General features: G+C 35.5%; 3 protein-coding genes across 19 annotated transcripts in view; all 3 read right to left on the reverse strand.

Annotated features, from left to right (window-relative positions):
- Nucleotides 1-27187, reverse strand: part of LOC132788814 (potassium channel subfamily T member 2) — a 145605-nt gene that overhangs the window by 59184 nt on the left and 59234 nt on the right. For 12 of the 17 annotated variants that reach the window (XM_060796423.1, XM_060796427.1, XM_060796418.1 and 9 more), the window contains exon 1: nt 1215-1385. The exons of 4 other annotated variants lie outside the window; for them this stretch is intronic. In XM_060796423.1, the coding sequence (XP_060652406.1) occupies nt 1215-1370 (156 nt within the window). In that variant the 5' untranslated portion in view covers nt 1371-1385. Of the gene's footprint in view, nt 1-1214; nt 1386-1601; nt 2351-27187 lie in introns of those variants that run through there. One more of the 17 variants, XM_060796422.1, reaches the window with a different exon arrangement.
- Nucleotides 21096-21813, reverse strand: LOC132792691 (uncharacterized). The gene is made up of 2 exons (XM_060802139.1): nt 21196-21813; nt 21096-21118 (listed from the first exon to the last, which is right to left on the reverse strand). The coding sequence occupies exons 1-2, from the start codon at nt 21755-21757 to the stop codon at nt 21096-21098; spliced, it is 585 nt and encodes a 194-aa protein (XP_060658122.1). The 5' UTR covers nt 21758-21813.
- On the reverse strand, nt 25005-26825 carry LOC132792697 (uncharacterized). The gene has a single exon (XM_060802144.1). The coding sequence runs from the start codon at nt 26823-26825 to the stop codon at nt 25005-25007; it is 1821 nt and encodes a 606-aa protein (XP_060658127.1).

A 27187-nucleotide genomic window follows, 5' to 3' on the forward strand; every position in this document is an offset into this window, starting at 1 on the left:
AAGCGTTGTCTATTGAAGTGTGCAAAAGCCAGACGACTTTTTTATTGACGCATTTTCATTTGATTTAAAACGCAAAATTGAAAGGTTTGTTTTGTTTTATTTTGTTCTGATTTTGTTTTCCTCTTTGCACTGGCCTTTTGCCATGGTTTCGCATTCTCCTCTCGATTTATTATTTTTGCTGCCTTTTATCTGTTTTGTATTTCAATATGTTTGATTTTGACATATCACAGAGTGTTGCTTTACATTATTGTCTTAGATACCAGCAATTCAATTGTTGCAGCTATGTACATATCTATTCAATGTGACAATAGAAATATTGTTGTTACAGTAAAATTGTTAAATTGATGAAATTAAAGAGAGGAATGGAACTTGAAAGTTAGAAAAGAACACTATTTTATTTATTTTTTGGTTTCATTTTAATTTAATATTTTACTAGTTCTACAGTAAGATTTTAAGCACGAAAGATAATTTTTTAATCTCCTAACAATGCAATTCCTTTTGAGAATTAAAGTTTCATTTATTTCCACCTACGCTTACGTATATTGTTTTGTTCTCAATTTAATTCAGTTTTATTTCATCGCTTTAATCAGTTGTTAAACTTTTAGTCAAACTTAATGCCAGCCGGAAAACATCAATATTTCAATCGCAATGCAAAAGTTTTGAAAGCGGAATAATGCACACACTTTCACGACAGCTTAAATATGTATGAATAATCTGTGAAACTTAAGGAAAACTTGAAGCTAATTAAGATACACATAAGATGCCAAGAAAGCCAAAGTCTAGAGAGACGAAAAACTGAAGTGGCAAAGCAAAGGAGTCAACTCGAATGTAAGTAAGGTAACAAACTACAATGAAGCCACTGTTAAAGGGATGACAAAGATGATGATGATGATGATGATGCCAGGTCAGAGCAACGACAACAATGGCTAAATTGTGCAAGTGTGTGTGTGTGTGTGCACTTCAATGTGTTGCAAGTTGTACTGCGTGTGTGTGAGTGGCAAAAGGATTGGCATTTTAATTTGATTTCGCATTGATAGAGAGCAAAAAGGAAAGTAACTTGTGACATTTTACACAGTTCACGCTGGTTGCGCAATGCGTGCAAAATTGTCGTGAATCGTGTTTTTGAAATGTGTCAATAAAGATGAGGTAATTTATTTCCAAACAAATGCGAGAGAGAGAAATAGAGAGAGAGAGTCTAGAAAAATAAAACTTACTTGTGAAAACCAACCAACTAACTTGTAGTTGTGCTTAACACTTATAGGACTATTATTATTGTTATTGTTGTTGTTATTATTGTTGCTGTTGTTGTCGTTGATGTTATTGATGTTGTTATTGTTATTGTTGTTGTTGCTGTTGCTATAGCTGCTCATGTTGGCAATAGGAGAGAAACTCTGAACGGCCAGAGGGAAAGTGATGATAGATGATTACAGATAAAGATAGACAGAGTTACGACAGACTAGGAGATGCAATAACTTTAAATTACATTCAATATTTAAAACACACAACACAAGCACATTTATTTTTCAAACATTTAATCAAAAAAATGCTCCCAAAAATTATTGGTAATATTTTCTGCAGTTGATTGCAAACGTGTTGTTTACCTGACGTTTTAGTTTTATTTAAATGCTGTTCAAAATTCTTGAATAGTTTATGTATATAGCTAGTTAAATAGTTTTGTATGTTTTAAGCACAGTCTAGAGTTACACTTTCAGTTGTTATAGATTGTGTGTGTATGTGTTCGATATTTACATGAATCCTTGGTCAATTGACACTAAAAGTGAGCCTCGATTTACACTCTTTCACTTAAGCACTAATTAAAGCTTTTACCAAACTGTGTACCATTTATTTGGTCATATGTACACTTAAATATATAAATGTTCTATTAAGTTCCATATTTGATATAGTTAGTTTAACTAGTTGTTGCTCTATTGTTGTTTAAGGTTATGCACAAGTCTCACATTGATGTTGCACAGCAGCTTAGAAAGTTTTATACAAAATTCAATTAACTTTCCCTTTTATATTCATTTATTATATTTTGTTTTGTGTGTAGTTGGATATCTGTTTCCTGTTTTTGTTTTTTGTTGGTCCTCAGTTTAAGTTAAGCACACTAAATTCAACATTTATTTACATTTAATTAACAATTCATTTATTTACTTTTTGTTTTCATTTATTTTTATACACAGCACACATTTATAGCATTTTATTTGGTCAGTTTGTTTTGGGTTTGCGTTTCTTGGTTCTGTTGTGGAGAATTTTTTTTTAAAGCTGTTTAATTGGTTTCCTCTTTTTTTTATTTATTTTTATTTGTTTGGTTATTTTCTATGGAAATTCATTATTTTCTTTGTTGGTCCTGCAAATAAAGCAAAGAGTTCTCATTTCTCGTGCCAATGTTCGCCATCTTCTTGGCCACCGCATCGACTCAACTGTGCAACGCGACTGAATCCACACTGAAATGCCACTTCAACTCGGTCAAATGAGATTATTGCCATAACGTTTTCCCCACCAAAAAAATAAAATTAAATAAAATGAAGTACCATTTGCACTGAAAATAAATAAATACGCGCGAAAGTAGGTGGAAAAAGTTGTTGATCAAGAAATACACTGCAAAACATTTTTTCAAAATGTGATAGACTTTTTTTTTGGTTTTTATAAATTGAAGAGAAAATTAATTACTTAATAGAAAGTTACTATTTCTCTATACAAAAATATGAATTTTTTTATAAGGGTATCTGAGTAAAGAATTCAGCTTGATTTCAAAGTGCAAGAAATACATTTCTCTGGCAAAGACAGCGCCAACTTCTGTGCACATCAAATTGACGCCCGCTGCGTCTTCTGAATGCAATAAATGCCCAGCAGCATAAACAGCTGGAGCTGGAGCTGAAGATGCAGCTGCAAACGAAGTCCAAATCCAAGGCACAGTGGCAGCCATGGCTTGAATTGAAGTGCGTGCCGAGCAAACATTTCGCCAGCTGCCATTTGCCTTGCAAAATGTCTGCCACTTGAGTAACGGTCATAACGGTCAGGACTAAAACTAATTCAATTGTTTCAGTGCCTTTCGGCAGTCATAAAAATGACTTAATTAGTCCCTCTTGTTGCTCTGCCAACTAGCCATAAATATGATTTAAAATATATATTTGAATTTAATTCAAATAAATATGTGCTCTTGACTTCCACAATGCATGCAATAAATTTAGGTAGTCATAAATATAACTTAATCAGACCACTGCACATAAGTCTGATTTAAAATATAACTGAATTTTATTCAAAGTGATATATGCCCAACATTTAACACTAATTCAATTGTTTAGTAACCTTTGAGAAGTCATACAAATATGTTAAACAAATAAATAATTTTCTAAACGAATGCTGCTATTCATAGCAGTTTTCTTGCCTTGAGCTAATTTAGTTGCTTAGTAAATTATGGGATGTCATAGAAATATCTCAATTTGCTCATTTTGTTAGCATACATAATTCAAAATATATTTCAACTTAATTCAAAGTGATATATGCTCAAATATTTTTGATATCAAGCATCAAGAAATATCAAAGTAAAAGCAATTTTCTTGACCGCTAGTCAGCCACTAATTTAATTGTTAGGAGTCTTTTGGCCAGTCATAATTTATCCAAGTACTCTATCGATTAACTACAAATACAATTTGAATTAGAATTTAATTCAAATAAATTTCTGTTATACTTAAGCGACAATCAAGTTAGATTTCAAAGTGTAAACTGCAATTCACAGCAATTTTCTTGAATTCTGGACCAGCCACTCTTTTAATTTGCTTAGTGACTTTGGGAAAGAAAACTTAATTAGTTCTCTTTTAGTGTTCTATAAATACGCTGAAAAAAATATATTTCAATTTAATTCAAAGAATTATATGCGCTAATTTATGTCTGCTGCTCTTAAGTGACAATCAAATTGAATGAATAAATAAATATCAAAATGTGCGCAGCCGTTCATAGCAATTTTCTTGGTTTTTGTTGAGTAGCTAAAAATAATGCTTGTAGTCGAAAGTGCAAAAGACAATTAATGACAGTCTCACAAGCTTTGACACAATTTCCAAGGCAAACAAGCTGAAAAATCTTCCCCGAAAAAACAACACGAAAATAAATTTATTAATGAATAATCGATGTTGTGCAGCAGCAGCAACAGAAGCAGCAGCAACCGATGTCTATATATAGAATTTGTATTTTACTGTTGTTGTATGTAAAACGAAAGAAAAATCAATAAATACAAGAGATTACACATACGCGACGTGTGACCAACCCTGCAGTAAGCATAATACCAAAGTGGATAGTGGACAAAGTTTTCTTGTTCTTCGTCTCCTTTTTGAATGGCAGCAGTCAAATCGGCAAACTTATTATATAGTTGACATGACATGGCATCCGCCGCAGGGGCACAATAAACCAGCACACCGGACTGCCTTTTCACACACACACACACACATAAAGAAACACATGAACTTACTTTGGCATTGTGTGTCGTCACAAATATTGAGAGCATAGTTGCACTTTGAGCATTGCACGTTGCACGCTCAACGTTGAACGTTGCATGTGCTGCAAGTGACAAAACGCGACGAGCGTTTGCTCTGTATCCATTTACGAAATTGAATTTATGACCCCCGACATACACACACACACATTCATAAGAGCAACTGCTTTGACAGTCAAATACAAAAAATAAAACTCTTGCTCAGCTATTAATCGACTGGAAAATATCCTGTGAATATTAAGAGGAGGACGAAGTTTGCTTTAACATTAATTGGCGACTTTAGTTTATTTATTAGACTTGTAATCTTTTTAAGCAACTGGTTAATATCTAGTGAATTAAGTGCCGGCTCATACGAAAAATTGAGTTAAATTTAAAGTTAATTATTCGCAACTTCAGTTTGATAACTAATCTGTAAATCGAATGGAAAATAAGTTATGATACTTAACAGCAAATAAAACAGACTAAACAGAAGCATTATGTTGACTTACACTTAAATTAGAATCATTTTGTCGCGACTTTAGTTTGCTTATTAATCTTTAATAATCTTTAAAATCGTGTTAAAAATATCTTATGACACTTAATTGCAAAATAAAACAGACTCTGCAGAAACATTATGTTAAATTTCACGTTTATTTTAAACACTTAATCGACACATTAGTTTGATTATTGCTCATCTAGCAATCGACTAAGCAGAAGAGTGATGCTTACCATCAATTGTAAACAGCAGTTTAGTTTGCCGATTAGTCCTGTTGAAATCTGTAAAACGCTGCTGTTACTCCTTGCTTGGGCACAATAAAGTACCCGATCTGCATCTGCGTCTGCGTTTGACAACTGGCATGGCTACAATGCTGACTGACAATCCGGACGCTTTTTGGCTTTTGCCATTTGGTTTAGGTTTTTCGGTTTCAGTTTTCGGTTTCGCTTCATGCACAGCAAAAAGTTCAAAGCCATTTTTAAAGATACACTTTTGTACGACAGGCAGAATGGAGAAAAGTGGAAAAGGAGTTTTGCGGATGCGGTCGAAATACCACAAGGGACAGCTCAGCAGCTCAGCAAGCAGCAAAGGCAACAACATCGCATACACAACAGAAATCACTTCAATTTATTTTTCGATTTTTGGACAGACAATGATTTGTTGTGGTTCTTCTCAATGCAATTGCAAAAGCTAAGAAAATGTTTTTCTATTTTTCACACCAAAGCCACAAAACAATTTTCACCCCTACACACACATCCAATGGAATTTTTGTGGCTTATTTTGCTGTGCAAGCAGAGAAAAATCCCACATACGCCTAGTATGCTCGGTAATAAAGTGCTAATGAAGTGAGAGAGAGACTGCTCAATTTGAAAATTTCAAGACTTATGACAAAATTTGCTTACACAATTGGCCAATGAAGTGATGCTAATTGAATTAGATGAGTGGAAAAAGCTTTGACCGTTCATGGATCAAAGCCAACAAAGCGCAAATTACATACAGAATTACGAACATCATGTTGTATAAGTATTTATTTATTCTACCAATCATTCTCTCTTTTTGGGGAGAACAAAGTAAAGCAAATAAATAAATACGATTGCTCGGATTTCACTAGATGTTGAAAAGTTAAGCGTATTGAATGTGACGACAAGGACTTTAACATGTCAATGCTGCCAATGAAGAGACCGAGAGATAGAGAGAGAGAGAGAGAAAAAATAACACTCAAGTGAATGAGTATTGAAGAGGAATAGAAGAAGGCTAAAAAAAATAATTAAAACTCCAAGAGAAATCAAAGCAAGTAAAATAAGTAATTAAAGTCGAGTGAAAGACGTGATTAAATTAAAAATGTTGATAATAGGAATGATTTGAAAATCCATTACACAAATTTAACGTTGAGTTTTGCTTTAGCTAAAGTCAAATCTAAGCTCGAATAATGACTAATTTAACTAGTTGTGAACTCATTTCGAGCCTCTTGTAACATAGCCCAGCACAATGCACACTCCATTTACGTTCGGCCAGAATACAAAAAGTAATTTGAAACACACACACACTCACAAATTGTATCAGCTAGCCAGCATTTGCATGGCCAGGCAGAAAGTTGTGTCCATTACGCATACGCCACGTTCGTCCGAGGACTCAAAAGCAAACTTTTCGTTAACAATATTCCAGTGCATCGAATCGATAGCATTTCCGTTTGTTGAATATTAATTAAAGTTTCTAATGAATTTACATCATGAGCAGGAAGTAGCAGTAGAAAAGTGTAACAAGTTTTTCTCTGAGAGTTATTTAAACATTTATGATGAGCTCAAGTTGCTGTTTGCTGTTGAAGTCACTCTTGAAGTCCATGTGAAAGTCACTCACTAAATGTAGAAGTTGTTAAATGCTCTTGTCCGCCGCTCGCCTTGGCAATTATGTAATGAAAGCAGCCACAGCAGAAGCAGCAACATGTGCCACAGCACATTTTGTGGCTGCGCACGAAAATGTGAAATTTGAGGCGACGTGAAGCAAGTGTGAGCGGGGCAATCAATATGGTGTGGTCGCAGGTTGCCGCTTTTGAGTTAATGTGTTCAATTAAGTGCAAAACCCAAGAAGAGCAAGGAAAGTGCCAGCTGCCATTTGGCAGTTGTTGAGCGTGAAAATGTTTTACAGCCCACACTTTTCCGGGGGCATCTTGGTCGAGTTACAAAGCCAGGCTTTGTTGCTGCACACACACAATGAGCAGCTAGCGAACTTAACGGCTGTCGCAGTCGCATTGTTGCAGTGAAAGCGACGCTTTAATTATATGAACCTCGCGAACGAACTTTCCAAGCTCAAAGCAACAATGCGTTTGCCTCAGTTGGCCAACTGCTTTTGTGTATTGCATGACCAAGCGAGCAGCAACGAGGGCCAGCAATTAAAGTAAGTGGCACCATTTTCATTTTCATTTTGCAACGCGTTCACGTTCCCAGCAGGCAATGGAAGCTGCTTCTTCACGAGGCTTTGCATTGCTCCGACTGACTGATGAACTGTCTGACAAACTGCCTGGATCTTTGTTTTATACTTTCTTGCATATTTTTCATAATTTTTTATACTTGAACTTCGAGTGTGGCATTTGGAAATGTCAAGGGGCAGTAGCAACGCCATGATTAATGAGTTTATCTCAAGGCAGTGTTCACAGTTTTGTAATTTGTAGCCGGATTTTGCCATTGAATTAAGCAAAGCGCAATGCTCGATTTATGTGCAACGTTTAGCATTTAGCAAGAAACTTAATGAAGCATAAAACTAAGTGCAAACTATACCGGGAGCATCTACGAAATATAGTTCTTGTAAGGCTATTAATTTGGGCTATAAATTGTAGCTAAGAAATAGCTGCTAGATAGAATACCTATAAATGCCAAATTTAAGTATTGAAATATTGCTTAAAATGCATTAATATAATTGTCAAAATCTACATAAATATTTCGGTATAAAAATAATTGTAAAATATTAATGAATTAAACACAATTCTTTGACTGTCAATAAGCGGATTAGATGCACAACGTTTCGCAATATATATTATTTTCCATGCTAATACCATTACAATAACCATGGCAGTGACATTTAAAGGATAACGCACGGCAATTGCTTCAATTGAGTGAACAAGAAATCGCAGAATACTTTCTCAAAACAAATCGAATTGCATTTGCGAAGCAAAGTGAAGGCTCTGCGATAGAGCGCAGTTAGTTTTCCCCCTTTTATTTTTTTTTTCTGTTTTCTTTGCACTGCAGAGTGACATTTTAAGCGTAGACCGGAAATCGAAACTCGATTGGAATATCAACTAACAAAACGCTAGTGCAGAAAAGAAGATGCAGCATCATGAGAAAAACTCGAGCACGGTGTTTGCAATGCGACTCTCGGCGATTAGCAAACAAGGAGCAGCAGGAACAGCATCCAAATGCCTGACTGGGATTTCGACTATGCCAAAAGAGAGGGGGAAAACGCGCATAAAAATGCAATGCGTAGGGGATGCGACAATCTAAAAAGTGGCTTGCCCTTGTTGGAGTTGAAGCAAAAAGGGAAAATCGTTGCGCTCATTGCAATGCATTTGGCTTTCCCAGATACGTGTGTCGCACAGTTATCTGCAGTCAGCCAGGCAAGCACACAACGGAGAGGGGATAATGAAGTTATGCAGCGCTTTTCATTGATTTATTTTGATGGCATTTTCGAAGCGAAAGAGAGAGAGAGAGAGAGCGAACGAGAGCAGTAAGTAAAATGTACTGTGTGCAGACTGTTGGTACTCAGTTTGTGCTAAGCGTGACACAAGATGCGCCAATTAAGTGCACTGTGAATCCGTAGGGAATGACAGCGCTGAAAAGTAGGCAACACTTCTCTAACATTTTCCCTCTCTCACATTCTCTGTGTACTTACACAAATTAGACGCATACACACTGACACACACTCTGCGATGCAAACACTTAAGCGGCAAAAGTTGAAGTCACCTTGCAGCACTTTAGAGCCCCAAACAACTGACGACACTTCAGCTTCAGCAGCGTCAACCAAATGCAACCAGATGACTCACAACTCAAGCTACTCTTAGTTCTCGCCCTCCGCTCTCCCTCTGCTCACGTCACTGCTCTCGTCTGACTTTGCCGAATAAGTGCACTTGTTGTCGCAGTCAGGCCTGCTTGTGTGGTTTTTACGGGTGATTTGTTTATAGATCGGATTTAAAGGCATTTCCTCTGGCAAATTGTGCATTACGCATACGCCATGTTGGCATTTCAAGTGTGTGAGTTTTCACCAATTTTAAATGCGCACTCAATAGTCAACCTGCAAGCGCAGTGCTCATTAAATATTTACAAATTTATGAGCAAATGAAAAAGGCAAACATTAGACCACACTCGCCTGCAATTTGAACTTTTTATACCCTATACCGGCTGGGTAGAAGGGTATAATAACTTTGTGACTGCAGGAAATGTTTGTAATAGGCAGGAGGAGGCATGTCCGATCATATAAAATATATATATTCTTGATCAACATGGTAAATAACGCCTACTTCAATTGGATCTTAACTGCTTTGGCTGGCAATCAGGTATATTTCGCACTCTATGGTATATTTTTAATGTAGGACAAAATATAGACGTTGGCATATTTTCAGTATTTTTTGTGATATATTTTGTGTTCTATGATATATTCTTAATGCAATGCTAAATCCAAATCCCATAGTATTTTTCGGTATGTTAATGTTGTATATTTTTAGAATATGGTTTTAAGGAAAGTGGTTATCGGGTATCTCACAGTCGATTTCACTCGACTGTAGCTCTATTACTTGTTTTTTTCTCGCTTATTCGCTCCCCACGGCATAAAAATGCTCACAGGCTACAATCAATTTGTGTTTGCTGCTACACTTTTTTAAGTGGGTATATGCACAAATTGTTTATATTTGAATTAAAGTACTGATATACCAGAAAATATTTTTCTATTAAATTTCTATTGAAAATGTTTTTACCACAATATGAATTTAAACTGTGTAAAATTCAATGTCGCAGGGCTAAAAACTCTCGGCTCCCGACGGGTACAAAAGTTGGTGCAATTCTCAAATGAATTGCTTTTCTTGTTCAGTCTGTTCAAAACATAAAGGTTTTCCTGCCTATGCAAGACGCAGACAAATCAGCAGCTCAACAATTGTTCTATGCTCTGGACCGTGGCAAAAGTTTCTAATGTATGTGCATAATTTACAAACTTGTTGAGATTTTAATTTTTTAAAGGTCTAAATTACAAGATGAAAAAAACGACGTATTTAATAGCCTGACAAAGTGTGTGAAAAGTTCAGTGCTTGTCCCATTTGCATTTCGCAAAAGAAAGTAATAGGAAAAATATATGCCATCAAGTAAAGAGTTTATTAATGAAAATATTTGTCAAAACTCAACGAACAATTTTTATTTACATGCATAAATTCAATCAAAGTTGTGCAAAATAAAAGCAGAACAAAAATGTATGTTCTTTCACTCACACACACATACAAAATATTGGAAAGCAAATTGAATCTCTGGGGCCTGAAATGTCGGCCGCATATCGTTTGTAATAAATTCAATTTATTAGCAACATCGAAGCTTTTGCTCGACAGCTCACTTGGTCGCTCTTTGTCTTGGCCCCCCGAAAATGGACGGGACGAACCCCTAATTGTGTCGGCAACAGGAGCAGTAAATGTGAAATGGAATACAATTAATATTAATTTTGTGCTCGGTCGCAGCAGCATTTAATGCAAAAGTTTGTTATGTTTTTTTGTAAGCAGCGTACGTTGACGTGCCAATTAATTGTCACTTAAAAGCATTCACATGCTCTTGTCTCAATCTATACATTTTTTTTGTTTTGTTTTGGCATTATTTAATTTTCATTTATTAGCAGCTGTCCGTTCAAATAACAGACAAGAAGCCACTGACCCATGCCAAAACAGTCTGCTCGCTAAAAAACTTTGCCATGAATTGAAAAATTATATGACCCACAAAAAGTGTGTGCATGAGATTTACCAATAAAAAACAATATGAGATCAAGAGTGAAAGCTTTAATTGCAGAGTTTAATCAAGTCTTTTAAGTGAACTTTCTCAATCAAATGGTGATACCTAAATATTTAATTGAGAAAAGTGTCAGAGTTAAATGGCAATAGGTGTAAGGAAATGTTCTGAAGTCGAATTCAATATGAAAGAACTTATTATTTCCAAAACACTTCACTACATCACAAACTATTGATTAAAGCTTTAAGTTGTAATAAAATTCTGCAATAAAGTGATCAATTAAAATCAAGGGAAATATTCTAAAGTTCAATACGAATAGAATTCCATATGAAACCACATTTTATTCATCAATGAATTTAATAAATCACAGTCTTTTGATTAAGGTCTAGAATTGTGTAATAAAGTGATAAGTGGAAGAAAACGGAAATATGCTAGAGATAAATCAGAATTGAATTTAAATTAAATACATGAATGTTTCATTGAAAATGTATAAATTAAAGTTGAGAAAAATATGCTAAAGTTAAATAAGAATTGAATTCTACTTGTATATGATAGCACATTTAATTCCGAAAACAATTCACTACATCACAAACTATTGATTAGGGCTTAAAATGAGCTGCTGCCATAAGCTCGTGTGTTCACAAAATGTGCTTACACTTGTGGGCCACTTTCAGCTGCTTGTGAGTAAAAGAAATTAACTAATTCCAGCATGCAGAATATCAAATTACTTGAGCATAGCAACAAGTCATTAAATACGTTCAGCTAAATATATACTTTTTCTTGTTGCTGCTGCAAAGCTTCTTGTTGCTTGTTGTCTACTTAGCGCATTAAACACACACACACACACACTCACACACTCGGGAAAGCGACACATTTTAATGCCAATTAATCGTTTTAATTACCGAGTTACGCAGCGTACATTTGTTGCCCCTTTTGTAAGCCGCTTAATTTATTAACAAGAACATACATTATTAGAAATTCAAACCAGCTGAAAATGTTCCACCAAATCTTGGCTTAAACGCTGAACAGCAATGTTGAACAGCAACGCTGCTGTTGACACTAGAGACACTGGCAAACAAATTGGGCCAAGTGCGAGCCTCCTCCCTTTCAGGCCTTAAGGCTCGAAGGTCTCTCTGTGTGGAGAGTGAGAAGAAGAAGACCGTGTCAACAGTTTTGCACCGTCAAGAATATGACACAATTAATTTTCGAAAATTTATGCAAGAATAATTACCACCTCAAGTTGAACGCACGAAAAACAGGCGCGAAAACAGCCAAGCAAACGAAACTTTTTCTGGAGGAATATTTTTGCAGGCGTGTCATAAAGCAAAAAAAAAAAAGAAATATATGGAAAATAACAACACACTCACACATAAAACTAATTCAATTTATGCTGTGAAAATATTATGCGCTTAAATTATGCATGCAAACGTTGCCTTGGCTTATCTTAAAGATACAAAAATATCTACATAATATATGCCAATAGATAGGCACACAACAAGGAAGCAAAAGAAAGTCAGAGAAAGAGCGACTGTTTCTTATTTGCATTTTGTTTATTTCAAGTTATGCAGCTAACAGTGAAACTATTTGACAGATGGCATAAGTTAATAGAGATCAAAGTAAAGTTCGAGTGCCTTTTCATCATTCTATTAATGATTTATGCTGCCCGCACACTTTAATAAATTGCTGCAAATTTGTATCGTTTATTGTTGCTCAACACGCTCCGCTTTGTTTTCGATTGATTGACTCCTTTTGATCAGCTCTCTAATTGCAGGGTATTACTATAGATTGCCAGGCACGTGTTGGCAGATGTTCATAGGTGTTTGCTTGTGTATGTATATATTTAGTTGGGTAAACTTTGCCACCTAAACTTGTTTGACAAAGGGAAAAGCAAACGCAGCCAGCTTGCGATATTTGCTGCGATGAGTTGGGCATTTTATTATGTTATATGGCTTTAAGCAACAGGCTGCCATCCCTCTCTCTCTCTCTCTCTCTTCCTCTCCCTACCTTCCGCCTAAAGTTGTTTTATTAGCACAGCAAGGAGCAGCAGGACAACCAAAATGAATTACCTAACACTGGGCAAGGCAAATGTATTTTACTTGTACGCAATACGTATGAAGCACAGTCACAGTCACACAAAGCTAACACAAACTTTCATTATGAACAGGACGAAAGCGAGGACAACGATGAAGCTCGAGCTTGAGCTCTAGCAATGGCAGCTGCCGTTTTCTTTTTATACCCACTACCCTTGGGGTAAAAGGGTATTATAACTTTGTGCCTGCAGTAAATGTATATAAAAGGAAGAAAAAAGCGTTCTTGAACAGAGTCAACTGCCGTAATGATATAGAAACGTTAGCCTATCAGATAAATTGTAGATGTTATTCGAGAAATACTTTTGTATGGGCAACAACCGGTGTTTGGTATATTTTTAGTATTTGTGCGGTATATTTCGCACGCTATGGTATATTTTGAATGAAATATATTTAATATGGGCTTTGATATATTTTTAGTAATTTTGCTGTATATTAGCTTGGAATATTTTAAACTTAACATCGCACTGTTTTGCTGTTATTCAAAATGGGTAGCGAGTATCTCACAGTCAGGCACACTCCATTGAAGGTTTCTTGTTATCAATGTTGTTGAGCTTCTCGTTCGCTGTTTGCACAGCAAATGCCGGGCAACAATGACGACGATGCCATTTATTCAATGTCCGTTTGCAAGTTGATTGTTTGCTTACTTTTATCATCGATTTCGTGTCGCTACGGAAATAATCGACAAAAGTTTTTAATCAACCTCATACACAATCACACGCATACATATACATATACATATACACACATATAGTGTATACCTTTTACCTGCGTTCAATATGAGCATTACAATCATTAAACGCCCACCGCGCGCATCGAGCGAAACACGTCAGCAGTTTTTCCCCGTCGCTTTGGTCGCTTGGATTATGAGGGACGCTTAATGCAAATTGGCAAAATTAATTATTAAATTACACGAAAAAGGCATTTGCGGTTTTCTTATAACAATTTCGATTTGTGGCAAATATGTGTGTGTGTGTGTGTGTGCGAGTTCTGTGCTGCCACAGCTGTTGGCCAATGTGTAAATTTTCCATTCGAAAGTTAATTAAAAATTTCTCCTTTGCAAGATTGCCTTCAATTGCCTGCTGCGCTTTAAAGAAGAGCCTCCGTAAACTTGGCAACATAAATGCTGAGAACGCTTTTCAATTGCCTAAGTAACCGCAGACACTTGTTTCTATGATTAGCAATAAAGCTTAGTGCGCTATTTGCTAGACTTGCTCATAAAAGTCAGCAACCAGATGTTCAAAAGTTTCGCCCAAAAAAAAAGTAGGTTGCACATTTGTGTAACAAACTTGTTGTAAAAACTGAACATAAAAAAAATAGGCAGCACATTTGTACAAATAGCAACAGAAGTAGGCGAAAAAACTGTGCTCGTTTATAAAAAGAAGAAAAAACAGAAATATTTGCAAATTAGATTTGGTTTTTTCAAGTCTTGAAATAACAATATTTTATGGAATTTAATATAAAATAAATTTTGCAAGCTAAACTTGGTTTAAAGTGGTACCATAGAAATACTTTTCTTAATTTAATAAAAATATAAATTATACAGAAATATAGCAAATTCAATTTGGACTTTCTTCTTACAAAGTTGTTTACTTTGAGGAATACAATTAGCATTTGATTTGAATAAACATTGTAAATTGAAATTAGTTGAAAAATGTGTGAATTTTAAAGCGTTAATAAAGCATTGAATTACTGACTTGAAAACATATTATAAATTATTGTATATTATTGTATATTTTATTGTCTTAGAATGTCAAGAAATAATTTCCTTTAACACAAGTTATGCATTTATGATGCATGCTATTAAAGAAATACTCAAACATAATTTACGACAAAATCCCATAATCAAACAATGTTCAGCTTCTGATGGCAGATAAATGAATTTGTATTTAAAAGTGAGGTAAATGGTAAAACATATTTTGCACTCAATCTTAAATAAAATTGATAGCCGTGGCGTGGCGCACACATTAAATAGGCGTGGCCTTCGATTGCAGGCGGTAGACGATGTCGACGCCGACTCTGACGCGGATACGCATAAATTATGCACGCACTGTTGATGCCGCATATCGATGGCATTTTTAATTGAAGTATATGTTTCCCGCTCTTGTGCCACGGACAAAGTCGAAGGACTGCTTGCCACCAACGACCTACCACGCACCGACAACCATGCAACGATTCGGGGCATGTCAGAACAACGCTTTTATGCCGAAAAGCGGCTGAAATTTAATTAAATCAATGTGTTGTTGATTTAATTGAATGGCATGCGCGACGCGTCGCGTTGCGTCACAAAACTAACGTAAACTCAATATGCTCGGAAGATCTATTTGCATGCAAATGCGTCGCAGAGAGCACAGAAGAGCTACCACAAAAACCCAAAAACGCAAAGAGCACTTTTGCTTCAGCTTGTTAAAATATTTAAGGCGCAAAAGGATTTCTATCAGACTGCGTTGCGTTGACAGACTGTCTGTCTCTCTGTCTGTCCATCACATTGTTTGTTTGCCCTCCCATATATGCAAAAGTGTCAGACAGACGAGCAAATGCAGTTGGCTGCGCTTGTTTTGCTGTCTGACTGTCAATCTGTTTTGTCAGAGAGCGTTTGTCATGCACTTAGCTAAGTTTACCAGCTGCTACATTGTTTCAGCTCCTCTTCGCAGCTGTAAAGCTGTAAAATATTTATGATTTTATATTGCAGTCAGCGTCGGCTGACACTTGATACATGGCAAATTCAATTTTTATATACGCTACCCATAAAGCGGAAGGGTATTTAAAAATGTAGTTGCTTTGGTTAACAATCTGGTATATTTTGGACTCTATCGTATATTTTGAATGTAATAGTACATGCATATACCAAATGTATCATTCAGTATATTTATTTATTATTATTTAATTTTCAGTATTTTGTTGCTTAGTATATTTTATTATTTTAATTTTTTTTTTCAGTGTTTTATAAACGTAATAGTATATCAATATACCAATTATACCATTCAATGTATTAATTTAGTATATTTTTGATTCTTTATATATAATTACAATTTTTTAATTTTCAGTATTTTGTTGTTTAGTATATTTTATTATTTTAATTTTTTTCAGTATTTTATAAACACAATAGTATATCAATATTCCAATTAAAGCATTCAGTGATTAATTTAGTATATTTTAGATTTTTTATATATATAATTATAATTTTTTAATTTTCAGTATTTTACTGTTTAGTATATTTTATTATTTTAATTTTTTCAGTATTTTATAAACGTAATAGTATATCAATATACCAATTATAGCATTCTGTGTATTAATTTAGTATATTTTAGCTTCTTACCACACCATTTTTTCTTTAATTCAAAGTGACTAGCGGATATTTCAGAGTCGAGCACATTTGACTGTAGCTTTTCTACTTTTTCATCTCTTCAGCAGCTTCTTCGATTACTTTTTTCAATAAATGACTGTCGAAAGTTATTTGGTAACTGTTTAAATACGTGAATTACTTTTGATAAATGATCAGCGGACGCGAGACAATCGAGAAAGTTCGCCATGAGTTTTCATTTGGTGGAAATTGTGTCAGAAATGCCATAATTTGCCATACAATGAAATCAAGTGCCCCAAGCGCAATTGCCGCACGTAATGCTCTCGTACATTTGCCTCATATTGCTGCACAAATCCTCCTCGACTTGCAGCAGCTCCCTTTATTGCAGCCAGGAATCGCTTATTCTTGCGCTGTTAAGTCTTAATATTCTACTTGGCTTACTTACTTACTTCTTTTGCTTTTGCTCGCTCTCTTTTACTTTTTTACTTTTTTTTGCATTTTTTCTTTTACTTCTTGGAGCTGCTCACAAGGCAAATATTTGCCGCACTAAACTCAACTCAAAGTGAACTTTTTACAGCAAAGCAAACACTCTCACACACACACATCAGCCTGCGGCATTTTTCACACTCACTTGCAGCACTCATAGTGGAAGGAGAAAACAGAGAAAGAGGAGTAAAAGGAGGCGGGGCAGGAACTGCCAAGTGAGCTGTTGCATCTATTAGATGTGCAACTTTTCAATGTTTTAAATGGCATGCCACATTTTTGCATAAAATGAGATCTTTTTGACCCAACTGCGTTTGGCTTTAATGCGGTCAAGTGTCCAGACTTTATTAGTTTCTGCGGCTTCTGACCCAAAGCATTATTTGAGTGAATTGTGTGTCAAGTATTTTATTGCTGCAGCTGTTGCTGTTGCCTTGCTGCTGCCGTTGGCAAAATATTCTTGTGTGGTTACTCTTAATTAAATAAATATATTTACATAAATGTTGCAAATATTTTGGCAATTTTAATAAAATAATCTTTTGTTTGGATTTGGGTCAAAAAAGATAGATTTGACTTGAAAATACCACAGATATGTGGCAACTTCGTTTCTTAATTAAATCAATATGCTTCGAGTAACAAAAAAATAAATGAATATTATTTGTTCTTTGCCAATGCTCACTTTAAATGCTATCTATGAAAATTACATCAAAATAAATGATATGCTCAATAAACATATATTTTCTTTTTACAATAAATTTATACGTTCTGCGCAAATGAGCTGCAAAAGTTAATTATATTAATGATTGCAAAATTATGCCTGGAATTTATAAATACCTCTCATACTCGCACATTATTTTAAAATTCCTACGAAATGTGCAATAAAATACGTATTCATATGGAACTCTCACGCATTTAAAATTGCCAAAAATGTAAATTTTGAAAACATTACTAGGAATTTGTAAAACATAAATGTTGCATGGCAATATTTGTAGGGTTTATACATTAATTTATTGTGGGCAATTTAGAAGCTTTTAGTCGAATCAAATTCCCTTGCTAATCATTTTAGCTCACAATGAAAATCGTATTTACCATGCAAGCCTGTAATTTGTGCGAGGCAGAAAGGGAGAGAGAAGTAAAAGGAGATGTACACACATTTCGCAGTTAGGCACACACATATGTACATATGTATGTAGTACATTAGGTTGACACAACCACAACATTGATTTGCCGCAGCCCAATCAGAAAATATTTCAATAATATTCAAAGCACACACACACGGGGCAATCAACAAACAATCTGACAAAATGCAAATAGTCCCAACAATAATCAAGTGCAAAAAGAACTCGCAAATGCAAAAATAAATTATTCAGTTCGAAATGTTACATGGACTTTTAGCATATGATGATGATGATAAAGTAAATGTAAAAGTTGAAAACGATATTCAACGTATTTAAATTTAAGCATTTTCAATTGTCTTTCGCATTATTTGCTCAGCAGTTAAGTTTTAATTAAATGATATAAAGCGAATAACAACGAAAGGCAGCGATGCGAAATCAGCTGCAAAATTGAAATGAAATACGCGTTAAAGCGAAGGCGGAGGCATCAAAGGGCTTTTGATGCCACGCCCCCCTCCACATGATGTGGCCTGCATTAGTTTTTGATGTGTGAAATATGAAGCTGCTGCTGTGACGTTTTAAAGCCAAAAGCAACAAAAAAAAACACACACACACACTCAAGCAAAAAAAGAGAAAAAGGGGGCGGAAAGGAAAAACTGGCAGCTTGGTTAATTTCATAAGGCACATGACGCATACGAACCGTAAGCCCTATGTATAAGTGTGTGCGGTTGTTTATGTGTGAGTGTGTATGTGTGTTGAGCAGCCATGCATGCAAACACATAACGAGCAACGCTGCATGTGTGAGTTTTGTATGTTTTTTTCTGCTTTCCTTTTTTTTTTTGGTTCACAGTTGGCCGTTGCGGCACTTGAACAGTTTTTGTTACCTGACGTCAATCGATTGATTTAGTCGTGATATACGTCTCTCGAGCCCTTTGTTTACATTGGCCTTACTTTTCCTACTCTGGCATACATATTCCTACGTACCAGACGATTCCTAATTGTGTCTCATCAATATCGTATATATGCTTTGATTTAATATGCAATAATTAAGTACCTTAGCCTTTGGCAAGGCCAACAAAGTCTGAAGGTTAACCCAAACACTTTTCATAACATATGCCCCCCAAAACATATGTTCTCATCTGTCATTATACCATTTTGATTCCCATTCTTTTGATTAATGCATTGGCTATCTGTCTGTCTCAATTACGCGTACAACATTAACTGACAGACTTTTACCAGTTGATGTTCTCGTTGTTGTTACTCTCTTCTCTTTTTTTCGGGGTCAGGGATTGTCAGCACTTGGTTCTATTATGTCGTGCTGGGTCGTCATAAATACCGGGCATATCGTCACATATGTCATTTGCTTTTTATGGCCAGTGATAGCGTTTTATTGTCCATGCCAGATGAAAATTTAATAGCTGCAGCAAACGGAAGCCGGACCTTGAACGTTTACCAGCAAATTTTATATATACATAATTGAAGTAGAGTTCATCAATTGCTTAAATTTTTGCAGAAGCTGTCACCTTTAGAGTGTCTTTATTTTATGTCCTCCAAAGCGAAGAATTTATGTGGTTTTCTTAAATATTGATCTCAGACAAATATTATAAGTCTTGTGAATTTCTTTAGATTGCACATTAACAAAAGCAACTTAATCTACAAAAGTATAAAGCTAATTATAAGATATTATTTTAATTTTCAAACATGCCAAGCTCATTTAATTGTGTTAATTATTTGATTGAAAAAATTTTGAATAGTTATTTTAAAGTGCTCATGACGTACATTTAATTGTCGCTCTATCTCTGCGACTTATTTTATTTATGAGTCTCAGATTAATTTTATGAGTTTCACCAACTTATTTAGATTGCAAATTAATATAGGCAACTTAATCTATAATAATATAAAATAAAGTATACAAAAGCATATATTTTTGATTGAATAAATATTGATTACTTATTGTAGTATAGGTCACAATTAAGTTAATTACTATTCATTAAATAAACTTAATTTGTCGCTCTATTTTATCAAATGGTTTAATATTTTAAGCAATTTTCCTCACACGTCTTTTCTGCCACCAACCCATAATTAACTCGATAACAAATACCAACAGGCTTAATCCCAATCCAGCACATAATATCTCCCAAAGCCAGTTCAATTCAACCACTGATTGAGTTAGACCATCATCTAAACGATGGAATTTAGTGAATCTTCTGAAGAATACCTCAGCATAAGATCTGACTTTCCAAACTAAATCTAGTCCTCCACCTTGGGCGTTTAAAATAAACCTATCAAAAGCATAGCCATAAACAGAATTATTCTGTATAATAGAACTCATTGGCAAATCTCTGGCAATATGCAACTTTTTCGGATTACACAGATTATGACGATTGCTAAACTCTTGTATCATATTAACGTTGTTCCAAAAATATGAATAGGACTGGTAAGCAAAACTTCTATTCAATGAGAACAGTAAGTGAAACTGATCACGAATTGGAACGAACACAGCATTTGGAATATGTTTTTTGAAAAATTCTCTATCGTATTGATTCTCTATGAATTCCTTAGAGGCCCAATTAAATACAACCGGAATTTTACTTTCCGTTAGTTGTTCAAACGTTTCAATATGCTGATAATGCGGATGACTAGTGAGTAAAGTGCTCAGAGCGGCATTGAAATAACTGGTCGTCATCATCCCAAAAACACTTAAAGTAATAAGGCATTGCCTCAATGAGATCCGATTCAAGAATCCAGTTGGCACTGCATATCCCAAAATGCCGCGAATAACTCGTATATTAAACAAAACATTTACAATGTGAAAGTTAAGTGGACGTCCACTAATGAAATTATTTAAGGATGTCACAAGAGATTCCAGTAAAGTGAGACTCAAATAATATGCGAGCATTTTGTAACCACAGTCGGGGAAAACTATTGTAAAGACTTGCTTGAAAGTCAACTCATGTCCACAAGGCACAATTATAATTAAATTGGATATAGCCACACTAACAGTAGATTGAATGCCCTTAAATTTGGGAACAATACCAATTGAATATGCCAAGGTAGACATGTCCAATTCTCCAGACGCAATCATTAAAATTACAGCTTCAGGGGAAAGGGTTTCATGAACCGATCCACGCAATGTAAGAGTGACATTATATCGCTCAGAAAAGCACTTTGTAATTCTACTCGTAAATCCACTGAATTTCTGTTGACCGGTTTTGTGATCAAGAATAATTGCGCTTTCAGTAGGTACAAAACTTGGCTGTATGAATGCTTCTTTACCCTGGAAATTGCGCCAATATTCGACAAAGATGCGATCTGATTTTAATCCTTGCTGACTGAATGAGGCAACAGGAAATGGCTGCATTTGATGCATAACAGTTGAGTTTCCTTTTGGCTGCAGAGCAAGCACATTATAAAAACGATGACGATCTGCTTGTTCCGCTATAATTACAAGTAATTCCTCATTATTCAGCCACACAATTATCCTGGCTTCTCGCATCCCATTAAAGTTGGCTGCCAGCGATGAAAGCAACTCCACTGCATTATTCTTGGACAAACAAAGTAGAGCTAGAGCTTCCCTGCTGACCTCTGAACTCATGCAGATCCTTAGCGTCTCATTAAAGCGGAGAACTGGCCAATCTGGTAGGTGCAGTTGCTCCAACAGACAATTGTTATCCTGACTATGTTTCATTACCAGAATCGCAGTAATAGGCTGCTGTTCATGCGCTTTGGACAACAAATCATGCAAATAACTCAGGTGATGTTCTTCAGGTGAAGTTGCTGTCCAGTTCAGACTTAGGCTGGTCTGAAATAGACACAAAATTAATCCCAGAGCGAACATTTCAATACGCGTATGCTGTGCTCGAATAACTGAACTAAAGGTGAATCCTGCTCAGTTATTTTAACCTATTATCTTACATCAATATAATTGCGTTAAAAGCACATTTCAAAAACTAAAGCACTTTGGCAACTGACACTAAGGACACTCTTTGAAATAAACAGACCATTCTAGGTAGAATGATAACCATCCAAAAAGGTTTTATATAGTATTTCCTGTCCGCCAAGGTTTAAAGATATATCTTTAATGTGGTTGACTGTGTAGTTAATTTGCAGTCTTCTATTTATAGTAAACTAAAAGCCACCATTCGAAATAAGCTTAATAAAACGCGTATACTGAAATTCCGATCTGATTTCATATATATTTTCCCAACAGATTTATAATCGCAATAAAGGATAATAACACTGAGCAAACCATGATCATTGTCGACAATGTCATATTGTTAGTATTACTACTCTGAATGAATTTAATTAAACAAAAAACAAGATAAACAGTTAAGACAAGTTTAGTTGCAAGAACTTCAAAGCTGTAATGCAACATCACGTATATTAAGTTGTGTAGAGTATATTTGAATTGTAATGTTATGTAAACTGTACCAGAAACACATTTTAATATAGTTCTTTACACATATATTTTTTTTTGAGCTCTAAAGACTTTCTTGCTACTTCGTTTTTTGTGAAAATGGGAAGATGGCGAAGTTTTCCACTTCTTTTAAGTTTTTTTTAAGCTATTGTTCCTTTAACGTATTTAATAAAGCTTGCCATTTGGTTATATATTTTATTGAATAAATACCAAATATACATTGAAATATATGTCACAATTAAATTTATTAGTTATCATATGAGTTATGCCTCTTTTTTTTCTCATTTTTCAATCCATTTATTATTTTGCAATTCTTTAATTTTTTAAATGAAATATTCAAGTAAAGTGCTTATACAATTTCTTGTGCTTCCCCCAAACGTCTTTTTTGACACCAGGCAACAATTAACTCTATAAAAAATACCAACATGCTTAGTCCCAATCCAACATACAGCACTTTCCATAACCAGTTAAATTCAAAAACCGATTGACTTCGAGCATCATCTATACGTCTCATTTGTCTATTTCTGCTGTAGAACATATCAATAAAAAATCGTTCTTTCCAAATCAAATCTAGGCCGGAACTTTGGACGATTAAAATAAATCTATCCAAAGCATAGCCGTAAACAGAATTATTCTGAACAATTGGACTCATGGGAACATCTTTACCAAAATGCAAATCTGTTGACCTACACAAATGTTCAACATTTCTCGACATTTGTATCATATTTACCGGGCGCCAAAAATATGAATACGATTGATAGACAAAACTTCTATTTAAGGAGAACAGCAAATCGAGCTGATTTCCTACCGCCATAAAATTGGCATTTGGTATATGATTTTTAAAGAAATCTGGACCGTTTTGTTGTTCTACGAGATGTTTAGTGCTCCAGTCAAATAGAACCGGAAGCTTACTATCCAATAACTGTTCAAAAGTTTCAATATGTTTGTAATCAGGATGTTTAGTCAGTAAAGTGCTCAGAGCGGCATTGAAGTAAGTAGTTATTAGGAGTCCAAAAAACTGATATGATGATGAGACATTGCCTCAACGATGTTCGATTTAAGTATCTAGTTGGTACTGCATATCCCAAAGTGCCTCGAATAACTCGCAAATTGATCAACAAATTTATAATGTGAAAGTTAAATGTCCGTCCAGTTAAGTAATTATTCATAGATGTCACAAGAGAATCAAGCAAAGTGAGACTCAAATAACATGCGAGCATTTTGTATTCACAATCCTGAAATATAAATCTAAAGACTTGCCTTAAAGTAAACTCTTGTCCACAAGGCACAATCAGATATATATTTGATATAGCTACACTAACTGTAGATTGTATGCCGTCCATTCTTGAGACAATTCCTATTGAAAATGCTAAAGTAGAAATGTCCAATTCTCCAGATGCAACCAAATGAATCATATTTTGAGAGGAAAGTGTATCATTTTGCGTTTCCACAGCTATAAGACTGACGTTATACCGCTCAGCAAAGCCCATCAAAATTGAAGGCGTGAGTCCAACGAGTTTTTCTTGTTCCGTTTTAAGAACTCGCGTATTTTGGACCTCGGGCGTTCCAATACCTTGCTTTACAAACGCTTTTTTTTAAGCTGAAAATTGCGCCAGTGTTCGATGAAGAGGCGTTCCGAACTTAAATTCCCTCGCCTAGTAAAGGAGGCAAATGGGAATGGCTGCATTTGATGAATAATAACATAGTTTCCTTTTGGCTGAAGGGCGAGCACATTATAAAAGCGATGACGATCTGCTTGCTCCGCGATAATCTCAAGTAATTCCTCATCAATCAGCCACACAATTATCCTGGCTTCTCGCATCCCATTAAAGTTGCTAGCCAGCGAAGAAAGCATCTCCACAGCATTATCCATAGACAAACAAATTATTGCAAGAGCTTGTCTGCTGATCTGTGAACTCATATTAATCCTGGCCATCTCATTGAAGCGGAGAACTGGCCAATCTGGCGTATGCAGTTGCTCCAACAGACAATTTTTATCCTGACTGTGTTTCATTACCAGAATCGCAGTAACTGTCTGCTCTTCGTGCACTTTGGGCAACAAATCATGCAGATAATTCAGATGACCCTCTTCAGGTGAAGTTGCTGTCCAGTTCAGACTTAGGCTGGTCTGAAGTAGACACAAAATTAATCCCAGAGCGACCATTTCAACACGCGTATGCTGGGCTTGAATAACTAAACTTCAGCTTAATCCTGACCAGTTGTTTTGAGGTCTTATCTAACATCATTATAATTGCGTTAAAAGCACATTTCAGAAACGAAAGTGTTTTGTCAATCAACGCCAACACTTAATTACATTATGACTATTCAAGCTTGAAAGATAAGTATCCACAAAAGGTTTATAATATCAGAACATTATATTTACTAATGCTTTAAAATGTTTCGTGGCCTTTTATTTATAGAAAATTAAAAGCCAACTATCTCTATTATACTTTTAAAACGTCCGTACATTTCAATCGATGCCCATTTTAATTTACCAATTAGTTATGCATTTAATTAGACATTGCATAGATCCCCCAATGAGAGTTTTACATACAATTTTCATACATTCATATTTAAGCATTTATTTAATGATTTCGATATGTTGTGACAAATAATTCAATCAAATTTTAGAAAGAATTACAAATAGATGTTTTAAAATTGCAAAGTACTAAACAGAATTTTCCTCTGCTGCCAAGCGACGTTTTTGCCAATCTTTGACAATTAACTCCCCAATAAAAACAATTGAGCTGCCTCCCAGTCCAATAAATAACAATTTCCACTGCCATGCCCATAGAGAACAATCACTGTTTTTATCAACGATCAGCTTTCTCATTAAGTGAGCTCTATGTAGGAAAATATCCTCGTAAGTCTTACGCCTCCAATACAAATTTAGACCTGAACTTTGGGCGTTTATTATGAATCTATCTAAGGCAAGACCAAAGACAGAATTTTGTTGCACAATTGAAGCCAATGGAATGTAATTGCCAAAATCCTCAGCAGTTGCCTTGCAGAGAATCTTGCGCCCAATTACTTGTTGCATGTAAAAAACTGAATTCCACATAAACGAAAATGTTAAATAGGCATAGCTAGTGTTCAACGATAAAATCAAATCAGTTTGTGTCCTCGGTGATATGAATACGGCGTTTGGAACTTTCTTGTTAAGGAAATCCTTGTCTTTTTCGATATGATATTTGATACTCCAATCAATGAGCACAGGCAGTTGACTTTCTGCTAACTGCTCAAATGTCTCAATGTTTTGATAGTCTGGGAGTTTGGTGAACAAAGTGCTAAATACAGCGTTCATCCAACTCGTGAGTAAAAGGCCAAAAAATGTCAGCATTATCAACAATTGTCGAAGCGATGCACTATTTACTCGTCCTTCTGGCGATGCATATCCCAAGCAGCCACGAATCACTCGCAAATTAAGCCACAATCCAGAGTATCTAATGTGAAATCCGCGTCCACCCAAATAATTTGTGGTCGATGTGACAAATGTCTCCAGTAATGCCAGCACCAAATAGAATAACATCATGAAGACTCCTCTGCCAGGGAATATTTTCACAAGAATTTGCCCTGAATTCAATTCCTGTCCACAGGGAACAAGTAAATCGTAGCTTACCACAGCCAAGACAGAGGTACTTTGTACTTTTGGGAATTCCGACCTTATGTGCAAAGTTTGCAGTAAACTTGAAAAATCTATTTTTCCCTCACTGAGCAATCGTACTACATCTGTATTTGTACAATTAGAAACCGTCTTGAAATTACGCAACGTACGAAGGTTTATATTATATCTCTGACAAAATCGCCGCATTAACAGTATAGTATAGCCTCGCATTATCCTTTGCCCCGTCGTAGGATCCGTCACATAAAAACTACTTGGTGGCTCTAGAGTCGGAATAGTTACAGCTTTTTTTCCCTGGAAATTGCGCCAGTGCTCGATAAAGATGCGATCCGAACTTAAATTCACTCTCTGAGTAAAGGAGGCAAATCGAAATGGATGCATTTGATGAATAATAACAGAGTTTCCTTTTGGCTGAAGAGCGAGAACATTATAGAATCGACGACGATCTGCTTGCTTCGCAATTATAGCAAGTAGTTCCTCTGCATGTTCCTCAGGCATCCACACAATAATCCTTGCCTCCCTCATCTCATTAAAGTTGTCAGCCAACGAAGAAAGCAGCTTCACAGCATTATTCTTCGACAGACATATCAGAGCAAGAACTTGTCTACTAACTTCTGTGCTCATGTTGATCATAGCCGCCTCATTGAAGCGGAGAACTGGCCAATTTTCCAGACGAAGTTGCTCCAACAGACAATTGTTGTCCTGACTGTGTTTCATTACCAGAATCGCAGTAACTGTCTGCTCTTCGTGCACTTTGGGCAACAAATCATGCAGATAATTCAGGTGACCCTCTTCGGGTGAAGTTGCTGTCCAGTTCAGACTGAGGCTGGTCTGAAGTAGACACAAAATTAATCCCAGAGCGAACATTTCAATACGCGTATGCTGTGCTCGAATAACTGAACTACAGGTGAATCCTGGTCAGTTGTTTTATGTGTTTATCTACCATCATCATAATTGCGTTAAAAGCTCCTTTCAGAAACTAAAAATTAACAAAGCTCGTTTTTGCTGGACTGTGAGATACCTGCTTTCAATGCGATGGTAGTAATTTTGTAAATTACATAAATTTTATAGACCGAAAAATACCACACATATATACCAAAAACTAAATGTGGTATAACGGCATACTACTACATTTAAAACGTACCGTGGAATATACTATTTTGTAAATTGAAGCAATTGGCGAGCAACAGCTACACCTTGTTTTTGCCATATTAAATTATTTCTGATCG

Source organism: Drosophila nasuta, chromosome 3 (genome assembly GCF_023558535.2).
Source record: "Drosophila nasuta strain 15112-1781.00 chromosome 3, ASM2355853v1, whole genome shotgun sequence".
Classification (NCBI taxonomy): Eukaryota; Metazoa; Arthropoda; class Insecta; order Diptera; family Drosophilidae; genus Drosophila; species Drosophila nasuta.